We start from the raw sequence: 22,757 nt of genomic DNA, 5'->3' as shown, positions 1-22,757 counted from the left end.
CCCTCTTGCCGTTTGTACAAACAATTCAGAAAGTTAGCATTACTCTCTCCCGCGCCATCTGATCGTATCTCATGGTGGAGGCGTCTACTGAGGAAATTTCTACGTTACCTGCCGGTAATGCCATGACAGTCGGTTATAGACATCCCTAGATTGTGTTCCAGGCGCGGTTTGTTTCCGAAAGTCTCAATAACACGAGTGTGTACATGTGGTCTAACCTGAATGAAAGTTGTGAAAACAATTTGTTAATTTGTAAGGAGTTACAAAGCGAATATGAATACTTTGGAAAATGTGATTCAGGTAGTCGGAAGCAACACGAAGAAAGCTGAAAATTATTTAAGGTGAATAGCAGATATCGATCAGTCATACTCAAAATAGTGCTCCCTAACCTGTCTTTCATACTACTTAGTGGATATTTGCCAACTTAATTTCATGAATATATTGTTTTTTTACATAAATTATCACACTTTCCATGGTAATGTGAGTGTTTGGTTATTTGTTTCTTCTGCCGAAAGGTTGATCACTCCTCAATCCGTTGTTCAGTCATTCTCAGAATGGGATCAATTCCTGTTGTTAATAGACAGAAATCCCTCAATAAATCGATCGTCCACATTCGCAAAAATTGTAGTTGTTTCTAATTGTAAAAATTTCTAATAATTAACTTTACTTATAGTGTACAAAACAACGTAGCTCTACAATTTCAACAATCTACAAAACTTCTGTACGACTTCACAAAAAATGAGGCCAACCGTAAAACAGCAGCTCTTCCTGAGCTCGTTATTCAGGACTTCGATGATGAACAAATTTGGCAACAATTGGAAATCCAAAACGACGCAGAGTTGGCCCATTTTCTCACTGGAGTCTCTCGAGTCCTAGCAGGGGCCAATCAATTGACATTGCCTGTCAGTTTATCCAAGCCGGAAGAAACATCGACTACAGAAAATATACATTCAGATGAGGATGCTGAAGATGAAGAGGAAGCGGAAGAAAGACTTGAACAAAACGGATCGGACAGCGATGATATGGATTTGGATATCGACGTGGACGGTAACTTGAACAAACCCAAGACCGTCAGAAAGGTGTCGAAGAAACCATCGATTGTTGACGATAAATTCTTTAAGCTAGAAGAGCTGGATGAATACCTGACGAAAGAGGAGAAAAAAATATCCAAAGTCAATCCGAATTCCGATGAATCTGATGAATGTGAGGATGAACCTGTGGATTTATTCAACGATGATTCAGAAATGGAAGATGATGACGACGATGAGGCCAAAATGGTGAAGTATGCAGGTTTTTTCGACAGTCCAGAGAGCGATAATGAGCATGAACCCACTCATGATGACACTAACGAATCACTTGGTCATTCAGATCTCGAAAATGAGCAGAATGATGAGGATCAAGCGCCTCTGAAACGTAAAGCCCTTGAAAAGGGAGACAAATCCGGGGAGAAAAGGGTGAAGTTTAATTTATCGAATGACTCTGATGAGTCAGATAGTGTTGAACCGGCAAAGGGAGATGATGAAGGGCCAACATCAACGTTGGAGGCGCGACAGGAGAGATTGCAGAAACGTATAAAGGAATTAGAAGATCAGGCGCTGACGGAAAAACCTTGGCAATTAAGGGGAGAAATTACTGGACCGAATCGTCCTCAAAATTCCCTGTTAGAGGAGTTCGTTGAATTTGACATTACCGCTCGTCCAGCTCCGGTCATAACTGAGCAGACGTCACTGAAGTTGGAGGACATAATCAAGCAGAGAATTAAAGATAAGGCTTGGGACGATGTTGAGAAGAAATTCAAACCCGTGGAAACGCCGTTGGAATATAAGAAAAAATTAGTTATGGATCAGGAGAAGAGTCAGAAAAGTTTAGCTCAGATTTACGAGGATGCATATTTGAAGCAGAAAGAGGCGGCCAGTGGCAAGGTCGAAGAGAAGGAGGAAGAGGAGCCTAAAGAGCATAAGGAAATCAGGCAGTTAATGCATTCATTGTTTACAAAACTCGATGCTTTGTCAAACTTTCATTATACACCGAAAGCAGCTCAGCCGGAAATTAAGATCATTAGTAATATTCCAGCAATTAATATGGAGGAGGTGGCACCAGTTGCAATGAGCGATGCTGCGTTGTTGGCTCCTGAGGAAGTTAAAGGTATGTTTTCCACTTTTCTTTCTTCTTTGAGAAATTTACTGTTTCCCTTTGTTATTTTCAGTAATATTTAAAGATTTACACATTGATCTCATATTTACGGGCTTGACTTTTTGCTTAACAGACAACGCACGAGGCGACATAATTGGAAAATCAGAGAGAAGCAAAACGGATATGAAGAGAGCAAGAAGAAAGAAGAAGATAGCTCAGCACGAGAAGCAAAAGGCTATTGAGAAGAAAAAATCAACATTGGGGGATCTTCTTGAGACGAAGAAAAATAAATTGTTCAAGGGTAAAAAATCGTCAAAGATTGCCCAGGACTCCGCTCTGAAGAAATTAACGAAGGACAGGAATATTTCAATGATCAACGAAGCTTCTCAAAGAGTTCCAAAATCTTCTACAGCATTCTTCACGCAATTGCAAGATGAAGTTTCGAGTCATATCAAATCGAAAACTAGTAAACCAACGAAGAAGAAAGAAAAAACTACACATTCTGCTATTAAGCTAAAATTATAAATTTTTATACATGAATGAGAATTAAAAATTATTAAAGAAATCATGGCCCTTTTTTTCATATTTTCTCGAAGATGATGGAAGAGGTATTTGACAAAAAGTATAACAAGATTGGTTTAAAAAAAATCTACAACTCATATTCATAACCCGTACATTGGTGAAAAATTCGTTTTTTTTCTCATTCCAATACATTTGATTTTCTTTTATCATGATATGCTAGTTGACATTTTGTTATCATTTCATTCCCAAAAAAGTCACTAAAACATGTACAAATGCAACGAATCACGCGTGGTTCACTTATACGTACAATCGTAGGCGATAACGCTATCTATAATGATTTGTTTTTTTTTTAAATTTGCTTTTTTCAGCATAATAGTTTTGTCTTAATGATACCTAAAAATGGTGTCGCACAGAGAAGCAAAGTGTGTTTGCGTAATTTTGTACATTATCAACTTTTGAACAATACTTTTGTTCATGATTCTCATTTGTTCCTCTTTATGATTGCACTGTTATGATTATAATAAATGAACTAAATGAAAAATAATTATACTAGTTGTACACTGGCTAATGATGAGCGTATGATAAAATTAGGATGCGTCGTAGAATTAACGTTGAAACACAGAGACCTAGAAATTTTTTCTTCTAAAAAAACACAATTCAATTCTTTCAACTACTCAAAAAGAAATGTTTTTTTGATTCTAGTTATGGTTTTCTAACACGAAATCTCTTTAAAAAATTATGACATGGGATTAAAAATTTACTTTTTCAACTGAAATGCAATGATTAGTTAGCATCATAACTCTTTTATTGATTTCAGATCAATCAATTTAAAAAATGGGACTCCTTGTGTGCGCAGCTTTGGCCATAAAAGCCTCCTAATTTTTATTCTGATTAAAAAAAAATACTAACCCCGTTGGAAACTTATTCAACACTTCTGTACAGAAGTATTAAAACCTAATTAAAAACCTTGTAGTGTACCAGTTGCAGGACAAGTGCTCTCTAGGGTATGATTCTTGCACGGACGAAAGTAGACATTTTCACTACTGATTATCCTGTGCGTACCCGCCAGAGTATTCACAATTTTTTTGTATTACTTTTTTTCTTTCTTTTTCTCTCTGTTGGTTTGTCCATTGTCAGTTATTTTTTTACCGCTACTCAAAATTAGTACCAAACATATCAAGTTCACCAAATCCAGGTGGGCCACCCTGGTCCTGTAACATCTGCAACATTTCATTGAATTCTTGGGGTTGAGTACCGGGCCCACCTTGCGGTCCGTGTGTGGCCTGCGGTTGACCGGTCACCTGTGCATTTGATTGTCCACCGTCCTGCTGTTGGCCCTGGTGTTGTTGGCCCTGCCAGGTCCACATACCTATAATCAAATAATCTTGTATTTCGATATGTAGGTTACAGTTTCTTATACAGTCATGTGCTACATTATGTGGAGAAATTCACGAATTATGCATGATTTTTTCTTTTGTCTGTTGCTATTTATATAGTCAACTGTAGAATTTTTAAAAAATAATTTTCACCTGGATTGTTAGGCACTGTTGTCACTGAGTGATACTGTGTCGGTGCGGTCCTAGCACCGCTGCTCAATTGAGTATATGTGGGCCCACTGGGGGATCTTGAGGGACTCAGTTGACTATACTGATATCCTTCAGTCACAGGTTGCTGAAACATAGGTCGAAAACGATAAGCAGTGAGCTGGAGAAATAATCATTTATTGAATAAAAACTCCGGTTGAATGTCAAGTGTCATGAGACCGAACAATTTACCTGACGACCAATAGCCCAACCCTGTTGAACAGGTGTAGGAGACGTATTAGCTGGTTTTTGCATTCTATTTAAAACTGTATTAGGCGCTGTCTGTTGACTCGGTGATCCATATGCAATTGGTGATTGCGTGGCTTCATACCCTTGATAGGCATTTTGGGTGCTAGCTGGTCGTGCTTGTTGTTGCTGGGGTCCCGGCGCAGCTACCGCAGCTGGATGTTGCATCATGTGATGAGCGGGATACATTGATTCCCTCGACTGTTGTCTCTGAAGCGAGTAATCAAGACTGTGCTGTCCGTATGTCTGCAATGTGTCATTCTCAATTTGTGCCTCACCACTAGGATGAATCGATCTGAAATATTGTATAATTAGTTTTTAAGGTATATATTCTTGTAGAAACTACTCAGATATCATTGAAACTTACTTTCCAACTGTATTCGTACACACAATGTACTCAACTTCTTGCGAGCAGGGATTTAAAAAGGCAAACGCTGACGTTCTCAGCCACACCCAGTCACGATTTTTAGCACGAAAACGATATGACAACGATACTATTTGTCCTTTCAATTTTAAAACTGCAAAATCATGAGAGAAGTTAATTGAGTCGAATGCCATTGCTACATGTTATTTGTTTAACTATTTCGGTGAGTATGGGTCATTAAATTAACCTTTTCCTACCCTGAATTATTCTGAGATGAGATCTCAGAACAGTGACTTGAGTATTATGGGAGGTACCTCCATAATAAAAGCACGAGATCTTTACAAATTTTCGAGTAAATTCAAACCAGAATGGAACATTCAACTCGAAATTTCGGAAAATTTACCTTGATCAAAATTTTCTCGCATGAAAGGTAATTCTTGTTCATGGATAAACTCGTAGCACTGATGGCCAAGGAGCTCGGACGGCGAGTATCCCAATATTCCACTGACCCTCTGATCGACGAATGTAAATTTGCCTTCTGCAGAGTGACGTGAGATGAATTCTGTAGAGAAAAATAAGACGAGTAAATATCGAATGTCACTGAATGCAAAAATCACATTCGCGAGAGAGCTATAGCTCCAGGATAAAATAAATAAAAAATACTATCCTTTTATTGCGAAATTTATTCAATATATCGAAATATGTTCTATGGAAAATTAATTATAACCGTAATTACCATTATTGCTATTGGAGCCAGTCAAATCATTGGTGTTAGGTGTACTGGTGACCTGAAGACGGCCAATAGCAACTAGACAGCAATGGTTAGCCGCCTCCTCAGAGACAATGCCATCCGGGCCAGGTTGTACAGCATTTCTGTCACCTAAACCCACACCTGGTACACACGGGGGAACAAAATCACCTATGCACGATAAAATCACTGAGGTTAGTCCATCGTTCCCTCTCACCCTATTTCATTTTTCTTCATCGTCGAATTATCGTTACTAAACTCTTCATCAAATGTTCAATGAAAGCAATGAAAAATTAATCATGTGAAGTACAGGAGAGCGTGATTGATGTATGTATATTTCTTACAGAAGCTTAATAGATCGAAATTAAAATCAAATGGAAATAACTAGCTACGCATATGCCGATAGGAACAATGGAATAAAGTCCGTGAGATCCGTACCAAACTCACCGGTGGGGGGCCAATTTTTGATGTACCCCGTGCAATGAACAACCGCGTAACTCTGTCCATCTCGTGCTGGTGGTCCTAGTGAATTTCTCTGCTTCATACGATGGAGACCCTGTGCCGCTGCCATATCACCGGTTGTCTGCAGGTTACCGACCTTCATGCGGCATATGAAGCCTCGTCTCGAGCCCATACTCAGCCGCACAGAAGCTGGGGTGATTTAATAAAAATTAATTTTTCGTTTCTTTCATTAAAGTAACTCTCGAAACTCTAGTGGATGATTTTAAAAAGTGACTTACATTGATGCCCTTCCTTCTTTACTGTTCCCGTCTTAAGATCAAGAACTCGTCCAGCATGCTGCGGTTCAGAGGCACTCAGTTGCTCTCGTACTTTTTCCGTATCATCAGGATGAACTTGATTGTACAAACTCGTGCCATACCAATCACTCTGTTGGTAATTGAGCACCGGCGCCACTGAATCCGAAACATAAATGATTCTCCCAGTGTCACAGCTTACCACAAATAGAAAACCATCAGCAGCTTCCAGAATCAGATGCTTTAGCTCTTGATCCGTGAGGAATGATGGTTTGTAAGTACCGTCGGCGCTGGTATTTCCAGTACCTAAACACAATTGCAAGGGATTAAATTAAAGTACAGTTAAACGAAGGATTTGAAAAAAATTCACTCGGATATTTTGTATAATCTTTTGTTCCCAGCACCAAAAATTGTGGCGCACTGCCAACAAGTATTGGATATGCCTATGGAACTATCGAAGTGCAAGATCGGAATTGCAAAGCGGGACAGGATCCCTGGGGTAGAACCCGCCTGTGGCTCTTCCTCTTTCTCCATTCTCTCTTTCTCTCTCTCTCTCTCGATTCGATCTACGTTTCGATATACGAGAAATTCCGGGAAGAGGAACTTTAACGACTTCCAAACAAGATCTATGGACGGTCCCCGATCGTGACCTTCGTTACCATTATTTTCCACCTAGCATCCCTTTCCCTTCTTCGGATTTTCTAGGTCCTTTTCAACTGCCCGACCAAACTCACATCGAAACAGTCCGTCAGTGAAAAATTTTATCGGGCGTTTCAAAAGAGCATTGTTACTCAGCTATTGAAAATTGCCGAATTCAATTATCATTTGTGATTCAGGTAACGAGATTCCTACATGTTCCTACGGAGTTCCAAGGATCTTAAGTGATTCAAAAATTGTCTCAATCAATGCATTTTAAAATTTTCTAGCCCGTAAAGACATGTGAATAAAACAAATTTAAAAAAACATGCAACGCATTAAAATTTTGACCAAATGTCAAATTTAACAGCATAAAAAACCAATCTACAAAAAATTATGTATGTCACATGTACGTGCGACAATGTGGATTTTTACGCACTGGTAACACCATAATTTTTTTTACATTTAAATTATTATTATTAAATTATTATTGAACTGCTATATAGTCCAACATTATCAAAGCTAATTCATCTACACTACTGGATTTTTTTTCGAACAAAAGAACTGAAAGAAACGGGATCTGACGGGGTCTGACATTCCGAAAAAACTATCAAGCTGATAGAAGTATTACAAAAAGTATTATTTGAATACAAATTAAATGACACTAACTCCTATTCTGGAATGTTGTAACATCGAATGAATACGTATATCTCTCTTACATATACTTTTTGCCTTTCTGCTTGCAATCGTCAAGCCCGAAGTCACTGGGAATTCGTCTCGATGAATGTAACAGGTAAAGGTCCTCTTACCTTAGGTCAATTTGTATTCAGTGGCCACTACAGTGGGTCGGAGGGAAAGGAAGAAAAAATAAAAAGAAGGTGGCTATAAACAATGCGAAGCACCAAACGATACGCGCAGCTATCTCCGTTATCTCTTTCTCTCTCTCTCTCTCTTTCTTTCCTATACAAACGACTGGGATATTTCAAACAATTTTAACAGAGGCTCCCTTACTTATTTTATCTTTCATTTGTCTGAGCATGGTAACGCGACAAGTTTTTACGATGAACGAGAAGAAACTAACTTGTCACCCCATCTCATCACACCGGAAGCCTATATCGTTCCCTGAATTCGATACAATCTTCATACCCCGGTGTATAATTTATATGAAAGATGCTGGAAGGTTGAGCAAGTATGAACAAATTACTCGGAGAATGCTTTCGAAGGTAACAGTTTTAGCAGGATCTATCAATGATCTTGCCCATTGTTTATAAAACTATCGTGAAAAAGTCCTCAGTGATCTTCCTGTCATCCCCTGTGGGGTGAAATCATTGGAAAATATCCTGGAATTTTTGCATCTTTAATAAACTAATTATTTTGAACTGAAAATATATACCATTCTGGCAATTGATGACTCTGATAAATGACTCACAGAAGTGAGTGAAAATTGATTGTAGACATGGACGATAATTGTATGGAGGTTCTGGTTTAATAATAGTTGTGTTAGAAATGACGGTCATGGTATTATTAAGGTGTGTTTAGTGTGACGGAGAGGAAAAACTGCAACTTTATTGTTTGGAATGTTCCAGCATGTTAGAAAATAGAATAATTCAATCAGAGGAATGTTGTGCCCAACAGATTTGTTTATGAAGAATTTAATTGACTACTAAAATGACAGAGATCTGAATGACTTAAGATCGTTGACATTCATTAACAAATTACTGGAGTACATTAAAGAAAGTATGTCAACACATCAATCAAATTAGGGACCAAACTTTTCAATAGGCAATTCGTCCCAGAAATACAGGCAATAAAGTGATGAACAGAATTCTTCCCGATTGAACAAAACGTGTCGATTAGCGTGAAAAGATTAATTAAAAGTACTCTACTGAAGCAGGAGAAGTAATAACATCGATAATGATTAAATTACTCAATTTGTAGTGCATTATCAACACTCGAACATGGACGTGACAAATCTCAAAACCCATAACGGATAACTTATCACTGCTCTAGATTACAAACAAAAACGTTAAGCCTCCGAAGATTAATGAGGAGAAAAAAACTCAACGTCGGTCAAATCGAATACCATTTTAATGTTTTTTTTTTCATTATTTTTCATTGTCTTACCTCTTAGCGCTTTCATGTGGGCAACAGCCATTCTGAGTATTGTCAATTTATCAGGCTTCCTGGCGAGAGTCGAGCATGTTGGTACCATATCCGAAAGTTCAGTGATATATGCGGTCATCTTGTTTCGCCTTCGACGTTCAATTTCACAGTGATTCTCGCGGCTGTTTATAATCAACAGAAATAAAGAACAAGAGTTGTTTATTATTCAGGCTAATTCACTGATTTCCGTAAATAATAACTTTCCGTCGAATTCAATCAGCATGCAATGAGCAATTAAATTAAGTATACAATAGAAGAGTTGAATGGACTTCAAGAGGATTTGGTGTGATTATCATTTCTACAAAAAAAAACACACATCGCCATTGCCAGTATGATTATCCTCTCATGATGCAGTCCATTTACTTGACCCCTATGCTACCTCAAGACTCCCATAACGAGAACCAGAACGGTAATTCTGTCTTTATCGCTCATGTTGCCATGAAATAGCAGTACTCTTCGGCTTTTCTCTCCCTTTACACCCCCTTATTACGTGTCATGCAAGGGGGCACAGATGGAAGAAATGGGGTTGGGGCCACGCAATATTTTAAGTTCTTGGTTCATCGTTGGTAATGTTGTAAAGTACATAATGAGTAAGGTGTTATCGTAAATTTAATAGTGTTTAATTTATGATAACTCAGGAAATTCATACAAAAAGTGGTGAGGGCGGGGGCAGTAAATAGATGATGAGGTACACGCAAAAAACAGACCGAGAACTGGGGGAACAAAAAATGCCAGCTGAAAATTTATTTTTCTTCGAAATTAGTAGGATCTAAAAGCTGTAAATGGACCTCAAAGCAGCGAACAAGTGCGGACAGCTGATTGTTAAGGAGAAACCAGTTGAGTGCAACTAAAGGACTAGATGGTGAGAAGAAAACCATCAATTTTAATTCGAGAGTTATTCCACATAGCAGAGGACTCAAACCAATAAAAGTTAAATTGAATGCTGAGTTGAATTCCTTCACCTCGATGTCATTTTGCTCCAATCCTGATTTTTTTTTGAAAAACTTTGCTCATTTTAATATGTCTTACAAAATGCTCAATTAATTTATAATTTACTATTAGTTCTGCAGAAATAGTAGAGTAATAGCCGATGCGAAAGAAATTCGTTTGACAAAACTAATTGCTTTTAGCAGCATTAGAAGGTGGAAAGGGGCCTTATTATCGCTAAAAATTGAAATAAATTCAGTGAAAAGTGACGTAAAAATATATTTTCGACTTTACATCTAAGGCGGAAAATTGCCGGGGGGTAAATAACGGTTTCTGCATTAGATGGACACTCAAAACAGGTCAAATGGAGTGCAAGTATATAAAGTGCTCGCACATACATATATAAGAGAAAAGTAGGAGAACTCTTTCACGAGGGTCATAGGCCAGACAGTCTCGCAAGGTTTTACCGGATGCTTATGGTCGATTCTCCATTGCCAATCGACTAGATCCGACTGTAAATAATCTCCAATCGACAGACCATTGTTTCATCACCAATAATCACCGAAATTCAGAACAATTTTCCAGCAATAGTAACAATACGAGAGACAAACTCGCCGAGATCTACTTGTTGCATTTAGCCTCTCGGTTAACCACGGGAATGCGATGAAAGGAGAGGGAAACAAATACTTCCAGAGGAGACTGAGCTAATCTCCCCCCGAGCAATATTCTGTCCCAGGACCTTTATAATAGTACAGACCAAAGAAACATGAAGAAGAAAAATATATTCTTGAGAAAAATAGAAAAAAAATCTCATACCAGAGTTTATATTAACGTTAGTGGCACGCGATAGAGCAGCAGAAATTCAAGTGATGGAAGTTTTCAGTGGAACATAGCTGAAGAAATGAAGAAACATTGCTAGACGACTTGCGGCTCAAGGGGAAAAGGGGCAGAGGAATATAATGGCGTTATTAACTTAAAAGTGATGGGTGTTGCGCGCGACATTACAGATCGCCGACGTTATTGCCTTGTGTTTTCCAATTTCCTACTCTCTAGAACTCAAAAATTGGTGAATTATTAGCATATACGACAGTGCAATAAGTTATGGTTTCACGATTCCAACCTTTTTCTAAAAATTGTATATTATTCTTCAGACATTAAAAAGAGGATGAATAAAATAGATTTTTTTCGGAATTTCTGACGAAGACATCGCAGTTTGTGTTTAAAATTTAGGCAAATTATCACTTTATTCCGATCTTTTTACTGATAGAAAAATAATTGCAAAAGCTATATGAAAATCAATATGACCTAATTGATTCGCTTCTCCCCATCTTCCAGTGCATCTCTTAGAATCTTAGAAATGCTTCAGAGAAAAGTTTTTTAGTCAACTAGATCCAAGGAAAACCCTTAAAAATTCAATAGACACACATAAAATGTATGATCACTTGCAATTCCACATAAAGTGTATGATCACTTTGTGTGTCTATTGAATTTTTAAGGGTTTTCCTTGGGTCTAGTTGATCTAGACACCTTTGATGCAGCGACGGATCAACGAAACCAAATACACACCACATCATGCAGCTTAATATTCATGATTTTTGCCATTTTTTCTCCCTCACTTTAATTGACAAATTTGATGATTGACAGTACTTCAATAAATTCTGAATATATAACAAGATTTAATTGGAAAACCGAATAATTATCCTGTGTTGGAGATGAAATCATCCTGATTCAGCAACTGAAATCATCAACTCTCAATTTCTCATCTGATTGACCAACGAATGACTCGATAGGGAGAAATGGGGAGTGAAGCTGGTTGGTCTTGAACAGTGCGGGTGTATCTCGGTGTTCCCACGGCGTAGTTGAGAGACGCCGAGGGCTTGCACCATTGCCGCTATCGCCATCGAGTGCTGTTCAAGTAGAAAGAAGGGTTAAGGAGAGTGAAAACGAGAGAGATAAAAGAAAGAACATCCATCGGTGCATACACATATACAAAACTATGTATACACTTCCCGCCTTCCTTACCGCCTAGGTACCAAGTCTCGATATAGTAAAAGCATACATGTATGGTTAACCAAAGCACTCGTGACTAATGCGAAATCGCGAACGACTTTAAAAAAACCACATTCATGAATATATACGACACCGGTGTTTAACTTATCTGCAAATGCAGTTGTTAATATTTATATAAATCAGAAATGGTGGAAAGCATCCCATTCTCCAATAACTTCTGATCTCTGACCTGAAGGGAAGTTTAAGATTATTCATGCATTGACAATTAATTATCTATATCTAAATCTAAAAACTAATAATTATAGGAAATAAGGATTAATTGTTCGTAAACCTCGTGGACCCTTCAAATATAAAAAATAGTGGAAGTTTACTCCAGGAATTAAAGGAGATTAAAAAAATAACGATGAAAGTCCAATATTACTGAACCTTGATCATTTGATCATTGATATTGGATGACTCTTGCTGGTCTGAACTCTGGACATTCCACTACCGTTCGTGAAATTATAAATAGTCATTGAAAATCACCAAATAATTTTCTCTATCTGATAAGAAGGATAATCAAGATAGGACTGCGCTTGTCAACCTAAATTAACTCAGGATTTTTTTCAATTATTTCATACTGCCAACAACGAGAATGCACAACCCACCTGGTTACTTATATCCGACACTAACCTGGCGAATCTCTCCTTGTCCTGCAAATTGTCGTCCTCGATTCTTCGGTACTTCACTCCACTGGGGTCGTCCTCGTCGGATCTGAAACGTGACGAATTGATCGACTCTAAAATTATCTGCTGTAATAAAGATAGCCGATGAAAAAATGACTAAGTCCTATGATTATAATAAATAAAAAAAAGACTGCAATAGAATTTGGTTTTTCCAAAGTGTTAAAGCTAATTCATTTCTTTCAGATTAATTTTTTGTCCACGTAGTGATTGATCAACAACCACTAATAAATTGCGTCATCTGTACACGTAAATTACGACTTCCTCTTATCCAAGTATGGCGCTACATTCATCGGTCTCTCCACGCTTCCATTTTAATCGATGAGAATGAAAAAGGATTATGGTGAGGAGAACTGTCGATACTAAATCCATCAGCGTTTGTCTCATTAAAGTGGCTGATATGTTGCTCACTGAATCGCTCAAGTTCTCAATAAAATTAATTGTAATTTCTGGTTTAAATTCGCACGTTTTCTAGATAAGGATTATTATAATTAGCATTATTAACATTCGTTGACACAAATAATTTGAGAATTTCGTTGTTTCGGTCTCAATAAAAATGTGTGAAATTCAGACATTTGTTTTATATAAAAAAACCCAAGAGCAACATCCTGCTTTCAACCAAAATTTCCTCATCAATTACTTCCCGTAATTTTACATCCAAAAATCCTGAAAACACAATATGTTTCGGCGTTATCCGTCCAAATATTCCAAAGCAAAACCACAGAATAATTGTGAGCAGAAAAATTCCAAGTGAATCAATAGTTATCTTTCACTCTGACAGTGAAAATCCGGATGAAATTGAGGCAGCAAAAAGTATTTGTAAAAAAATGAGGGAGGAAAAAAAACCATTTTGATGCACGGTGCTGACCCTGAAGAAGAGGTACAGTACAAAGTATATCCTAACTGATGCCATCCTTGTTTATCCCTTTGGCCTCAGCTGGGGTACACCCATGACCCTCCTCTCCCACCACTGGACAAGCATTGTGAGGGTGGTAAGGTTGCATCCGGGTAAGTCTTTCTCTCTATGTATATGTACGTGGATGCACTCATCGAGGCCCTCACAGACTCAGTGAAGATACCATTCTTACCTCCTTGGTACCTCTCTCTCAATCGTTCACCACTCCATCCTTATTCCCACGACGAATAGTCCTATCCTGTTATTCTTTCCATTTTTTTTTCTTCCTCTTACTTTACACAATTTTTTATTCTTACGTTTCCTCTTGTTTTATTTTCTTTTTCCTCTTCATCCCTGTTACTCTACTGTTGTCCGTATAGTGCCTCGATTTATGGAGTACATAATGATCCGCCAGAGGCATTATACTTCTGTAACGGATCTCGGTAACAACGAGTAGAATATGTGACAATTTTCGAGATACGAGGAATGTCTTTTGAGGATGTTGTAGACGTGCAGGCCATAAAAAGACATTAATTTTATAGTTTCGGTGTCTAAAAGTCAACAGAGAATTTATAAAGGCTCTACGAGTCTGTCATACTTGAAATCCATTGAGATACAATATTTATAAATTAGTATGTGAAAGGTATGTAGAGATATTTTACTGACAGAAAATTCTTGAAAAATCCTTATTCATTTTCAAAAATTTTGTGAAATTTTGTGAATTTTGTGAAATCATGGAAAATTAAATATTATATACAATTCAATTTTCAATACATTCAAAACTTCGAGGGATTTTCATCCGTATTTTCTTAATTTTCAATGTTGATCACTGTCATATACTTTCTCGTCAGTAAAAATATCAAAATGCTTCTTCCCGTTGATTATATCCGTACAATTATAAAATTATTTGATTGAGAAACAAGTTGTTGGATGAAAGTGCTCGATAATTCCATTGCATAGCAATGAGTGTGATAACAGGTGAGATTTCCTGCATCTACCTGTTGCCATACAGAGGAAATTCCAGAAAATATTGTGCTACATATAGCGATATTCATGAACATGAAGAGTAAATATTTTTCAATATTCTCAACTCCAAGATAAATCCAAAGGAACTAGCTTCCGGGTCACTGTTCTGCATTTTTCTTACTGGAACATTTGCATCGAATGCCTTATATATGTTGTCGGGGCCAACGGTTAAAGTGGCATTTTTGACCCGATGTATATTTTCCCGTCTAACTTGTTCATTCTGGCTGGCATGAATTCAGTTTTTAGGAAGGTAAGAGGGGGCAAGGGGAATGGAGACGACAACTGCATGATCTCAGTGGGAGATCTAGGATCCAACAAGGACCTCCGCGAAAAAAGGCGACGTTTCAGTAGCTCCTGTCCTCTGCTCTTTATCTCATTTTTTTCTCCCTCTCAAGCGCCGAAAAAATAAAATCAACAAAATTCCTGGAGTTCCTCACGAGTTGACCCCCAACTAGCACTTGTTCCAGAAGTTCCTGCCACCTGACGCCCTGCTAGCTCAAGACCATCTCTGGTATTAATTCAGCCATCAATGATTTCATTTGGAATCTAACGCTCTTGCCGTTAAGTCGATTGTCTTTTTTTTATTGTCAAGCAGACGGTGGAGGTCTTGCATATTAAGAGGATATCCTCTGCCATTGGACGGTTCTGGGTCCGTTACACAGGTCCGTGTGCCCGCACGGGGGGCGGTCCATGCTTCTTATCCAATCTCCTGGCGTTTCATTGGTCAATGGTCATGCTACTGTAAGACTATGTCGTAAATTTTCACTTCCACTCCGCCTAAATAATCAAGGCTTGATAACTTTGCATCCAACCATCAAAGCTGTAAAACTTTGTCTAGCCCACATGCCAGCTCCACTTCTGTATGCAGACCGAGACGTACCAGGTTTAATTTATTATTGAAATCTTGCAATTTTTACCCTTGATGTTAATGAAGCCGTATCCGGAATCGATGTTTGCCAATTGTGATTGAATACATTCACTCAGGACATTTTACAAAATCAATTGTGTTATTGAAGAAGCCCCGGACAGTAGTAAATAGTAAATTTTACTCGTATACTTCACAGTAATATTCTAGTTATAATTTCTTACGTCGTGTACAGTAGCGAACCATGAATATGGGAAGTTAATTGGGTGAAGATGAAGTGGTAGGAAGTGTTGCAGAAAAAGTTTCACTCATACTTCCGAAGACTACCATTAACCCAGATGCATTTCGATAAAATAAAAAAAAAATGTGCATTAGTTGTAGCCGTGGAAAAATGAAAGAAATCATACTCATAATTTACAAAAACTTGAATATTTTGCAATAGTAATGAACCGTTAGTCAGGTGATACGTTTGAATTTGCCAGTGACCGCAAATCTCCACTACGTGACAAATTCCACAACTAGTGGGTTTTACATTTGTCGCCAATTGTCCATCCTCCGATTACTACTCCCTTCCTCCCTCTCTTTCTCATGCGTTTATCACGTGCGGAATAAAACCACGAGTTGAGGGAGGATAAACGCGTAAACAAGCGGTTTAGCCAGGATATTATTGCAGACTCGTGGTTGTAAATCACATTTCATCTCAGTGAGAAATTGAGAGCAATATTCTCTCATGGAAAAATTTCTTTCACGAGCACGTGGGTGACAGAATTATGTCAAGATAATTATGTATGTAGTGCGCGGGAAAATACGGGAAGAAAATTATTAAGGAAAAATCACTCTCTCCTTTAATTTTGGGAGGGACGTGCGGTTGTATTAATTAATACAGACTTGTCACGCAATTTTCCCTGAACATTCCGTAATTTTTATCTGAATCGCCTGTAAAAATTGCAATACTGTCACCTAAAGTTTTCCCAGACGATTCGGTAATCGGTTAGCAAACTCAGAGTTCTGTAATTTTTATTAAATATTTCTCTTCCTTCAAATATCGAAGGGAAATTCAAAAAAATTTCAATTCTCTTCCAATTGTCGAAGTCGACTTCACCTGATTCGCCACTTTAATACTGACTTATCAATGAACATCCAACAGCACATTTGCATGTTTTTTTATTTAGCACAGAAGAGGGGATGAGAATGCAAACGGAGGAAAAGTGTTTGTTGGCAAGATCACAGACACTTGAACCAAGTAGGTTTCATTCTTCATTCAACTTCCTTCATAGGCTGGATCCTGATGCCGAATACCCCCAGTTCAGGTACATTTCCTCTATTTAGAAGCCGAATAAAGTGCTTGTAGTGAAGTGAGGTATTTCCCATGTATTTTCCAATTTTCATTGATAAAAAAATAAAACAAGGAAAGTGCCGTCAACTAAGCTAAGAATAATCTCGGGGGACCACCCAACAGCTGGTCATTGTTATGGCTCCACGTTGGTTGCCGATCCTGGTGAAACAATCCGGTAAACAACCGCTCGCAATGCCGATCATTTCTCAGCAGCACAAACCTATACACAGAACGTATATGAATAAGATTTTTACTCCATCTTCAATAGAGGTTTTCGCCAGTATATAAACCGATGCATACCGCTTTGACCTGGAGGAGAAATAAAAAATGTTCAGGAAGTAGACAACGTACTCCACACGCATCACACATATCAAAACACATCGTCACACGCAGTATGAGGTGCGTTCAATTTAAAACAAAAAAAAATCTGTTTTAATGACGACCATTGGCAACATGTCCGTTATCATTTTGGATGTTGTTCTATTCCCAAACCATTGACTTTCCTTTCGGAAATGGGAAATGTGAGAGTGCTTTGCGTGGGAACAGGATTCGATTTCGGCCTGGGGGGCCAAAATTTGTGACACTCTAAATCTTGGTTTCATTGTCAAACAGAATAGTCTTGACAGAGATGACTGTACCTGGACAGGTCTTTACCTCAAGTTAGATAGTTCCCATGTCCTTCGAGACAACGGTTCGGGGGGGCTGAAGGTGGGGATGAAACAAACCATAAAAACCCGAAAGGGTATTGAAGGTGAGAACGAAAATGTGTTTTTCGTAGATTTTTTTTAGTGAGTAATTTATGATCACAAAAACTAAATACAGTGCAGAGTCAAAAGTTGAAGGATCATCCCCTAGACAAGGGTAACATCTATCTATTTTACCGTACATAGAAATTATGCAGACGGGTGCGGGTATTTTTTATCCTTAAGCTAATGTAAAATTGAAATATGACCAAATCCATATAACTGGTCAAAGAAATTCCTAATTAAAAATATTGGACCTATTTGTAAACATATGTAGAGTGAAAAAGTAATGAGAATTGAGTTCGTTCAAAGATTACTTGACTTGTGCGGTAATTTTCCTCCAACTTATTTCGCAGTGTGTGAATGAATAACTACTGATAGTGAATATGACCAGCACGTGCGACTGATCAGTTAATGAGTGTTGATAGCGAAGTCGGTCTGTTGGTCACGTAGCTTACATAGGAAGTTCAGCATATGAACTTCACGATGACAAACCAGAAATTGACGGGTCTGACAATGACAACGGAATTCCAAGCTTGTCAATCTTTCTTCTCCGTAGTTGACGTCAAAAATTGTTTTATTTCGAATTTCTAATTACGAGAATTGATTGAAGAATGACAGGTTCAACGTTTTTTCTTTATTATCGGCAAATATCTGTACTTTCGTAACTGAATAACGTAATGGCAAGAAAGTTCCACGTTGTCAACAATGGGACAAGAATCGAAAAATACTAATGGATGTACTTAATTGTCATGCGATAGTTCTTCAGCACTTATATCACTTTGTTATTGATATATCAATGTATATTTTCTGCTGATAATATAGTGACGTTTCGAATTATCAAACGACGCATTACTTCAAGAGAAATGGGAGCCAATCGTAAATTCGGCAGAGTAAAGAAATAATTTACTTTAAATGATTGCCAATATTGAAATTATATCTGAGCTAATAACGTCGTGACCTTGGTATTTTCGATTAAAATAGTGTTGACACATATCTCGAGGAATTATTATATCGCAATATCAAATTTCAAATGATAAATCCAACCTTTAAATGAGTTAACGACCCACAGAATTAAACTATTCCTTCTTCTCAAATGTCGGTATTATTCATTCCACATCAATTATATCTTGTTGACAAGTCAAAACGACTTAAATACAATAGCCCATGATACCTGAACTATCAAAGTCATACAGACAGCTCCATGTAAACGTTTACATTCCAAATAGGTGAAATCGTCACCAAAATTTGAGGAAAAATTCCGGTTTAACAGAATAAAATTTCCAAATTCAGTAAAAGTTTTTTCTGGCCAGCACTTTCCACCTCTTTTCCCGCGGTAGCAGGAGAATTTTTCTGACATTTCTCTCCATGTACCGGAACGTATTGTAAAACCTTCTTCCGTACACGAATATCCATCTGTTATTGTCATTTTTATCATACTTTTTTCTCTGCGCAGTCCACGAATTGAATTTCACCCCTCTCTCTCTTCTCCAGCCATGGCAATTTTTTCAACAGCTAAACATTTCGTTACTTGTCATTACCTTGGTCGTTTCAACTGTGGCGAATCATTTTGCGGCTGCTGTACATGATGAGGCGATAAGTTAGCACCGTAAGACAGTAGCTGACTTCCGGGTGGTGGCCCACTCGCTTCAGGCGGTAGTCCCCCGATCAGCGAGGGCGCCGCGCCCAATTGGTAAGCAACGTGACTCGGAGGTGGGGGTACATAATGTGAGGGACCGGGCCCATGGCCCAAGCCAACCCCGTAACCCGTGCTACCCGTACCACCCCCGTACATACCGTTCCCGCCAGGATACTCTATCTTGAATGCTTAATTTATCACTCCGAAGAATCACAAAAATACTTCAGTATCCAATGTCTCAATCTTCCTCCTTCCTAAGTGACAAAATTGGGTCTTTGCATTTTTAAGAAAGGCCGTCTCAACTAACAATTACGATGAGACTTCACTACAATGGTGAACACTTTCACGTCTTTGATTTTTGGCTTTGCACAATTTTTTCCTACCACTTTCTCCCGTTAATTCACGATCTATCTTATTTTATTATAAATATTATCTTTAATCTAGTGAAGAACATTTTTTTAACATTTTGCAGTTGCACTTCACTCCAACACTTGCAACACCATTAAGTATAACCCACATTCACACTTATCATTACAGCGAATTATGAGTTTTATTTGCATGGAGAAATGCAGAGATGTAAAATCACTGAATGGACGGAATTTGTTTTATCTATTAATTAAATGAAAAATAAACCACCACATTGTAACGTTAATTAAAAAGTATACCACAATTAAATCCACAATTCAAGTGACAAAAAAAAAACAGCCGAGTTCGACGATCTTCTCGTGTTTGTGAATGTTTTTTAATGAAATAAAAAACAATTTCTGATGTGAAAATTATAAACGAGTCACTGTATGTTGGTCTTCAATTCATTGAACGCGGAAGTTTGACGAAAGTAAATGAGGAAAAACAAGGAGTGCAATTTTTAATGAATGTTTCGACTCGTCACCACCCACGTCCCGCTAGTGACTGATTCCACCATAGCTGTATTATGTGCGGCAGTTCTGTCCAGTTGGAGAGGAGGGGACTATCACTTCTCCCTCTTCCACTTCGTCGAGCCGATCATCTATCGGTGTATGATCGTCTTCGTATTTTCATACTCTTCAGCATTCCTGAGTTTTCATTTCAATTTGTGTGAAGTCTTCAATTGTTTGAGATGTTCACTCAGCTAAATAATATTTCGAGTTACAAAAAAATAGCAGAAATCGGTTAAAAACCTAACAAAAAAATTTGGGCTAATTGTAAATACATGTTTATGTGACTATTGTATTGTCTTTTGAATCCATTGGGGAAAATTTGAAGGGATCTAATTGAGAAGATTGTCATATTCGTGGAGATTTCAATGCTTCGTGTAATGGTGTTTTCTTCAGCCAAACTATGAACTCAGTACCAGTACCTGCAATGGTTCTTTCAACACCAATTTTTTCAATGCATTTTCAGAAGTCAGGTTGCCTGAATCTCCCCTGAATAGTTTTACAGGTGGACAATAGTCCGTAACCGTGAGGATTTCCAAAGAAAGACAGTACGGGGCCTTCCCCCAACAGGTAAAAGTTTGGAGCGACATAAATTGTTCAAATCGTGGGGGAGTTCCAGAGTGAGGTTTCTCTCATTCTGTAAGTTACGACACCTATTGCTAGACTGCATACAAAGACCAGAAGACAGAAGAGGAACTTGTGTGAATCGCAATTCTTCATAGTCCTTCTATTTCCACATTCCTCATAACATATGGATTTCTGAACGACAAAAATTAACGGGAAATGTTGCCTATCATGGGGGATTTCGAACGTTTATGAATAAAAAAGGATTAACCACGTCTAAAATTTAAAATTAGAAAGCGAAAAAAAAATTATATACTTGTGAACAACGTTAAACGGTTAAACGTTAATCGTGTGATAATGAAAGTTATACAACTCACCCAATACTGCTAGCACCTCTTTTCTGGGCCATTTTTGTCGGTTCAGACCCTGAAATATAAATAACATACACCTCAACAATGTAGCCCATACATAATGCAAATGATTATTATAATAATAGTACGAATTTCATGGCAAAAAAGTGTGGAAGGGATAGTTTGGTATAAACTCCTTCAATACCACAAGCAAAATCTTCAACAGTGTTCAACTCTCAATTTCCTCTCGCCTTTCCATTTTCACATATACTCCGAAAATTAAACGAATAGGGAAGCTGACTTAATCAGTTGTACACTGCACTACAGCATTATTAATAATTAAACTGAACCATACTTAAGTGCAACCGATTTCTCTAATTTACCAACATCCGGGCTAAATTATTTGTCATTTATAAAGTGTCGATCAATACAAGAGGAAAAAAATTTTCACATAATTATATACCAGAAATACAAAAGAAAAATGATAAGAATCAGTACAATTTCCCTGTTTTTATTTGAGGGCTATTCAACAGAAGTGGAAATCGTCCGGAAACTAACCCCCGTCCAGAAATGGTCACGTTGACCCTATAATCAACAAACTTTTCCCATAATATTCTCACAACTCTCAATTATTTTTTACACCCCGACCTTGGTTGGAGACACTGTCTTTTGACAGAGTAATTCACACGTTTCCCCACTCTGATCTACCTTAATGGAACTCTTTATTTGAGACGAATGAGACAATGCATCAGCTCAGTACAGAGGCAGTCAATCAATGAACCAAAACCATGAAAACTATTTGATAAAACTCAATCTAACCTCTTCCCTGTGTGATGATACCAAAAAGAAAATAGCTTTGGATATCAATGGAGAATAGTGTCAGTGTCAAATAATTATACAAAAGGTGCACCGCGAATGCAGGACATCGAACCAGAGTGTCGAAAGCATACCTGTCATAGAATGGGCGATTGACATTGCAATAGCATACATCCAGGCTAATATGGTTCCCCCACCTCACTGGTTATTGATAAAATTCAATCTTAATCGCACACTATGTACACATAGAAAAGTACATTGACCACTAATTACACGCTCCAATTATGTCAAAAATTGGGTGTTTACACTGATACAAGGCGCCATTTTGGAGTTTTGCCTGCTGGGGTTTTATTTTACTGGCATGCGTAAGGGCGACAGAAAACACTCGTGCGGAGGCAGATTTTAGTTTCACTTCGTATTGAAAGATGGCATGCAAGTTGCCATCCCCTCTAAGTGCGGTAAAATTCGAGGAAAATTTCCACTTCATTAATATAACGATTGTAGGCAACTCAAGGTCTTAATTAGACTCTTCATAATCATAATTCTTCTCGCCTCTCAATGTTATATATCAATTTTTTTAACTCAAAATATTGCATATGCATGAATTTTTTTTTCTCGTATTCTTTTACGATGTGGACATCAAACCTGAAACTCATTTACAATGGAACGACCGCCGCTTCTAAACGGTCAATAATTAATCTTCTCTCGATCGATATAAATCATTTAAAGGAATACTGGGTGGGAAACCACCACCAGCAACATATTGTTTTCCATTATCTTTGTCCTTAAGTTGTTCCAGAAAA

At 37.8% G+C, this 22,757-nt stretch overlaps 2 protein-coding genes across 9 annotated transcripts; one reads left to right on the top strand and one right to left on the bottom strand.

Moving 5' to 3' along the window:
- Window positions 1-129: 129 nt before the first annotated feature.
- LOC135172562 (U3 small nucleolar ribonucleoprotein protein MPP10) lies at window positions 130-2,695 on the top strand. Its single transcript, XM_064138692.1, has 3 exons — window positions 130-338; window positions 671-2,142; window positions 2,264-2,695. The coding sequence occupies exons 1-3, from the start codon at window positions 271-273 to the stop codon at window positions 2,653-2,655; spliced, it is 1,932 nt and encodes a 643-aa protein (XP_063994762.1). The 5' UTR covers window positions 130-270; the 3' UTR covers window positions 2,656-2,695.
- Window positions 2,684-22,325, bottom strand: Tgo (tango). 8 transcript variants are annotated; one of them, XM_064138684.1, is made up of 12 exons: window positions 22,089-22,325; window positions 21,166-21,214; window positions 12,757-12,837; window positions 9,109-9,269; window positions 6,334-6,654; window positions 6,032-6,244; window positions 5,582-5,764; window positions 5,249-5,407; window positions 4,849-4,999; window positions 4,428-4,776; window positions 4,182-4,323; window positions 2,684-4,021 (listed from the first exon to the last, which is right to left on the bottom strand). In XM_064138684.1, exons 1-12 carry the CDS (start codon window positions 22,126-22,128, stop codon window positions 3,804-3,806), a joined length of 2,067 nt encoding a protein of 688 aa, XP_063994754.1. In that variant the 5' UTR covers window positions 22,129-22,325; the 3' UTR covers window positions 2,684-3,803. The 8 variants fall into 8 exon arrangements, with proteins under 8 accessions (XP_063994754.1, XP_063994755.1, XP_063994756.1 ...); XM_064138685.1 differs by having other exon boundaries at window positions 6,041-6,244; XM_064138686.1 differs by lacking the exon at window positions 22,089-22,325 and adding an exon at window positions 21,958-22,088.
- Between the last annotated feature and the right edge of the window lie 432 nt (window positions 22,326-22,757).

This window comes from Diachasmimorpha longicaudata, chromosome 2 (genome assembly GCF_034640455.1).
Source record: "Diachasmimorpha longicaudata isolate KC_UGA_2023 chromosome 2, iyDiaLong2, whole genome shotgun sequence".
Classification (NCBI taxonomy): domain Eukaryota; kingdom Metazoa; phylum Arthropoda; class Insecta; order Hymenoptera; family Braconidae; genus Diachasmimorpha; species Diachasmimorpha longicaudata.
Note: the sequence above shows the minus strand (reverse complement) of the source record. Positions and strands in the feature narration are given on the sequence as shown.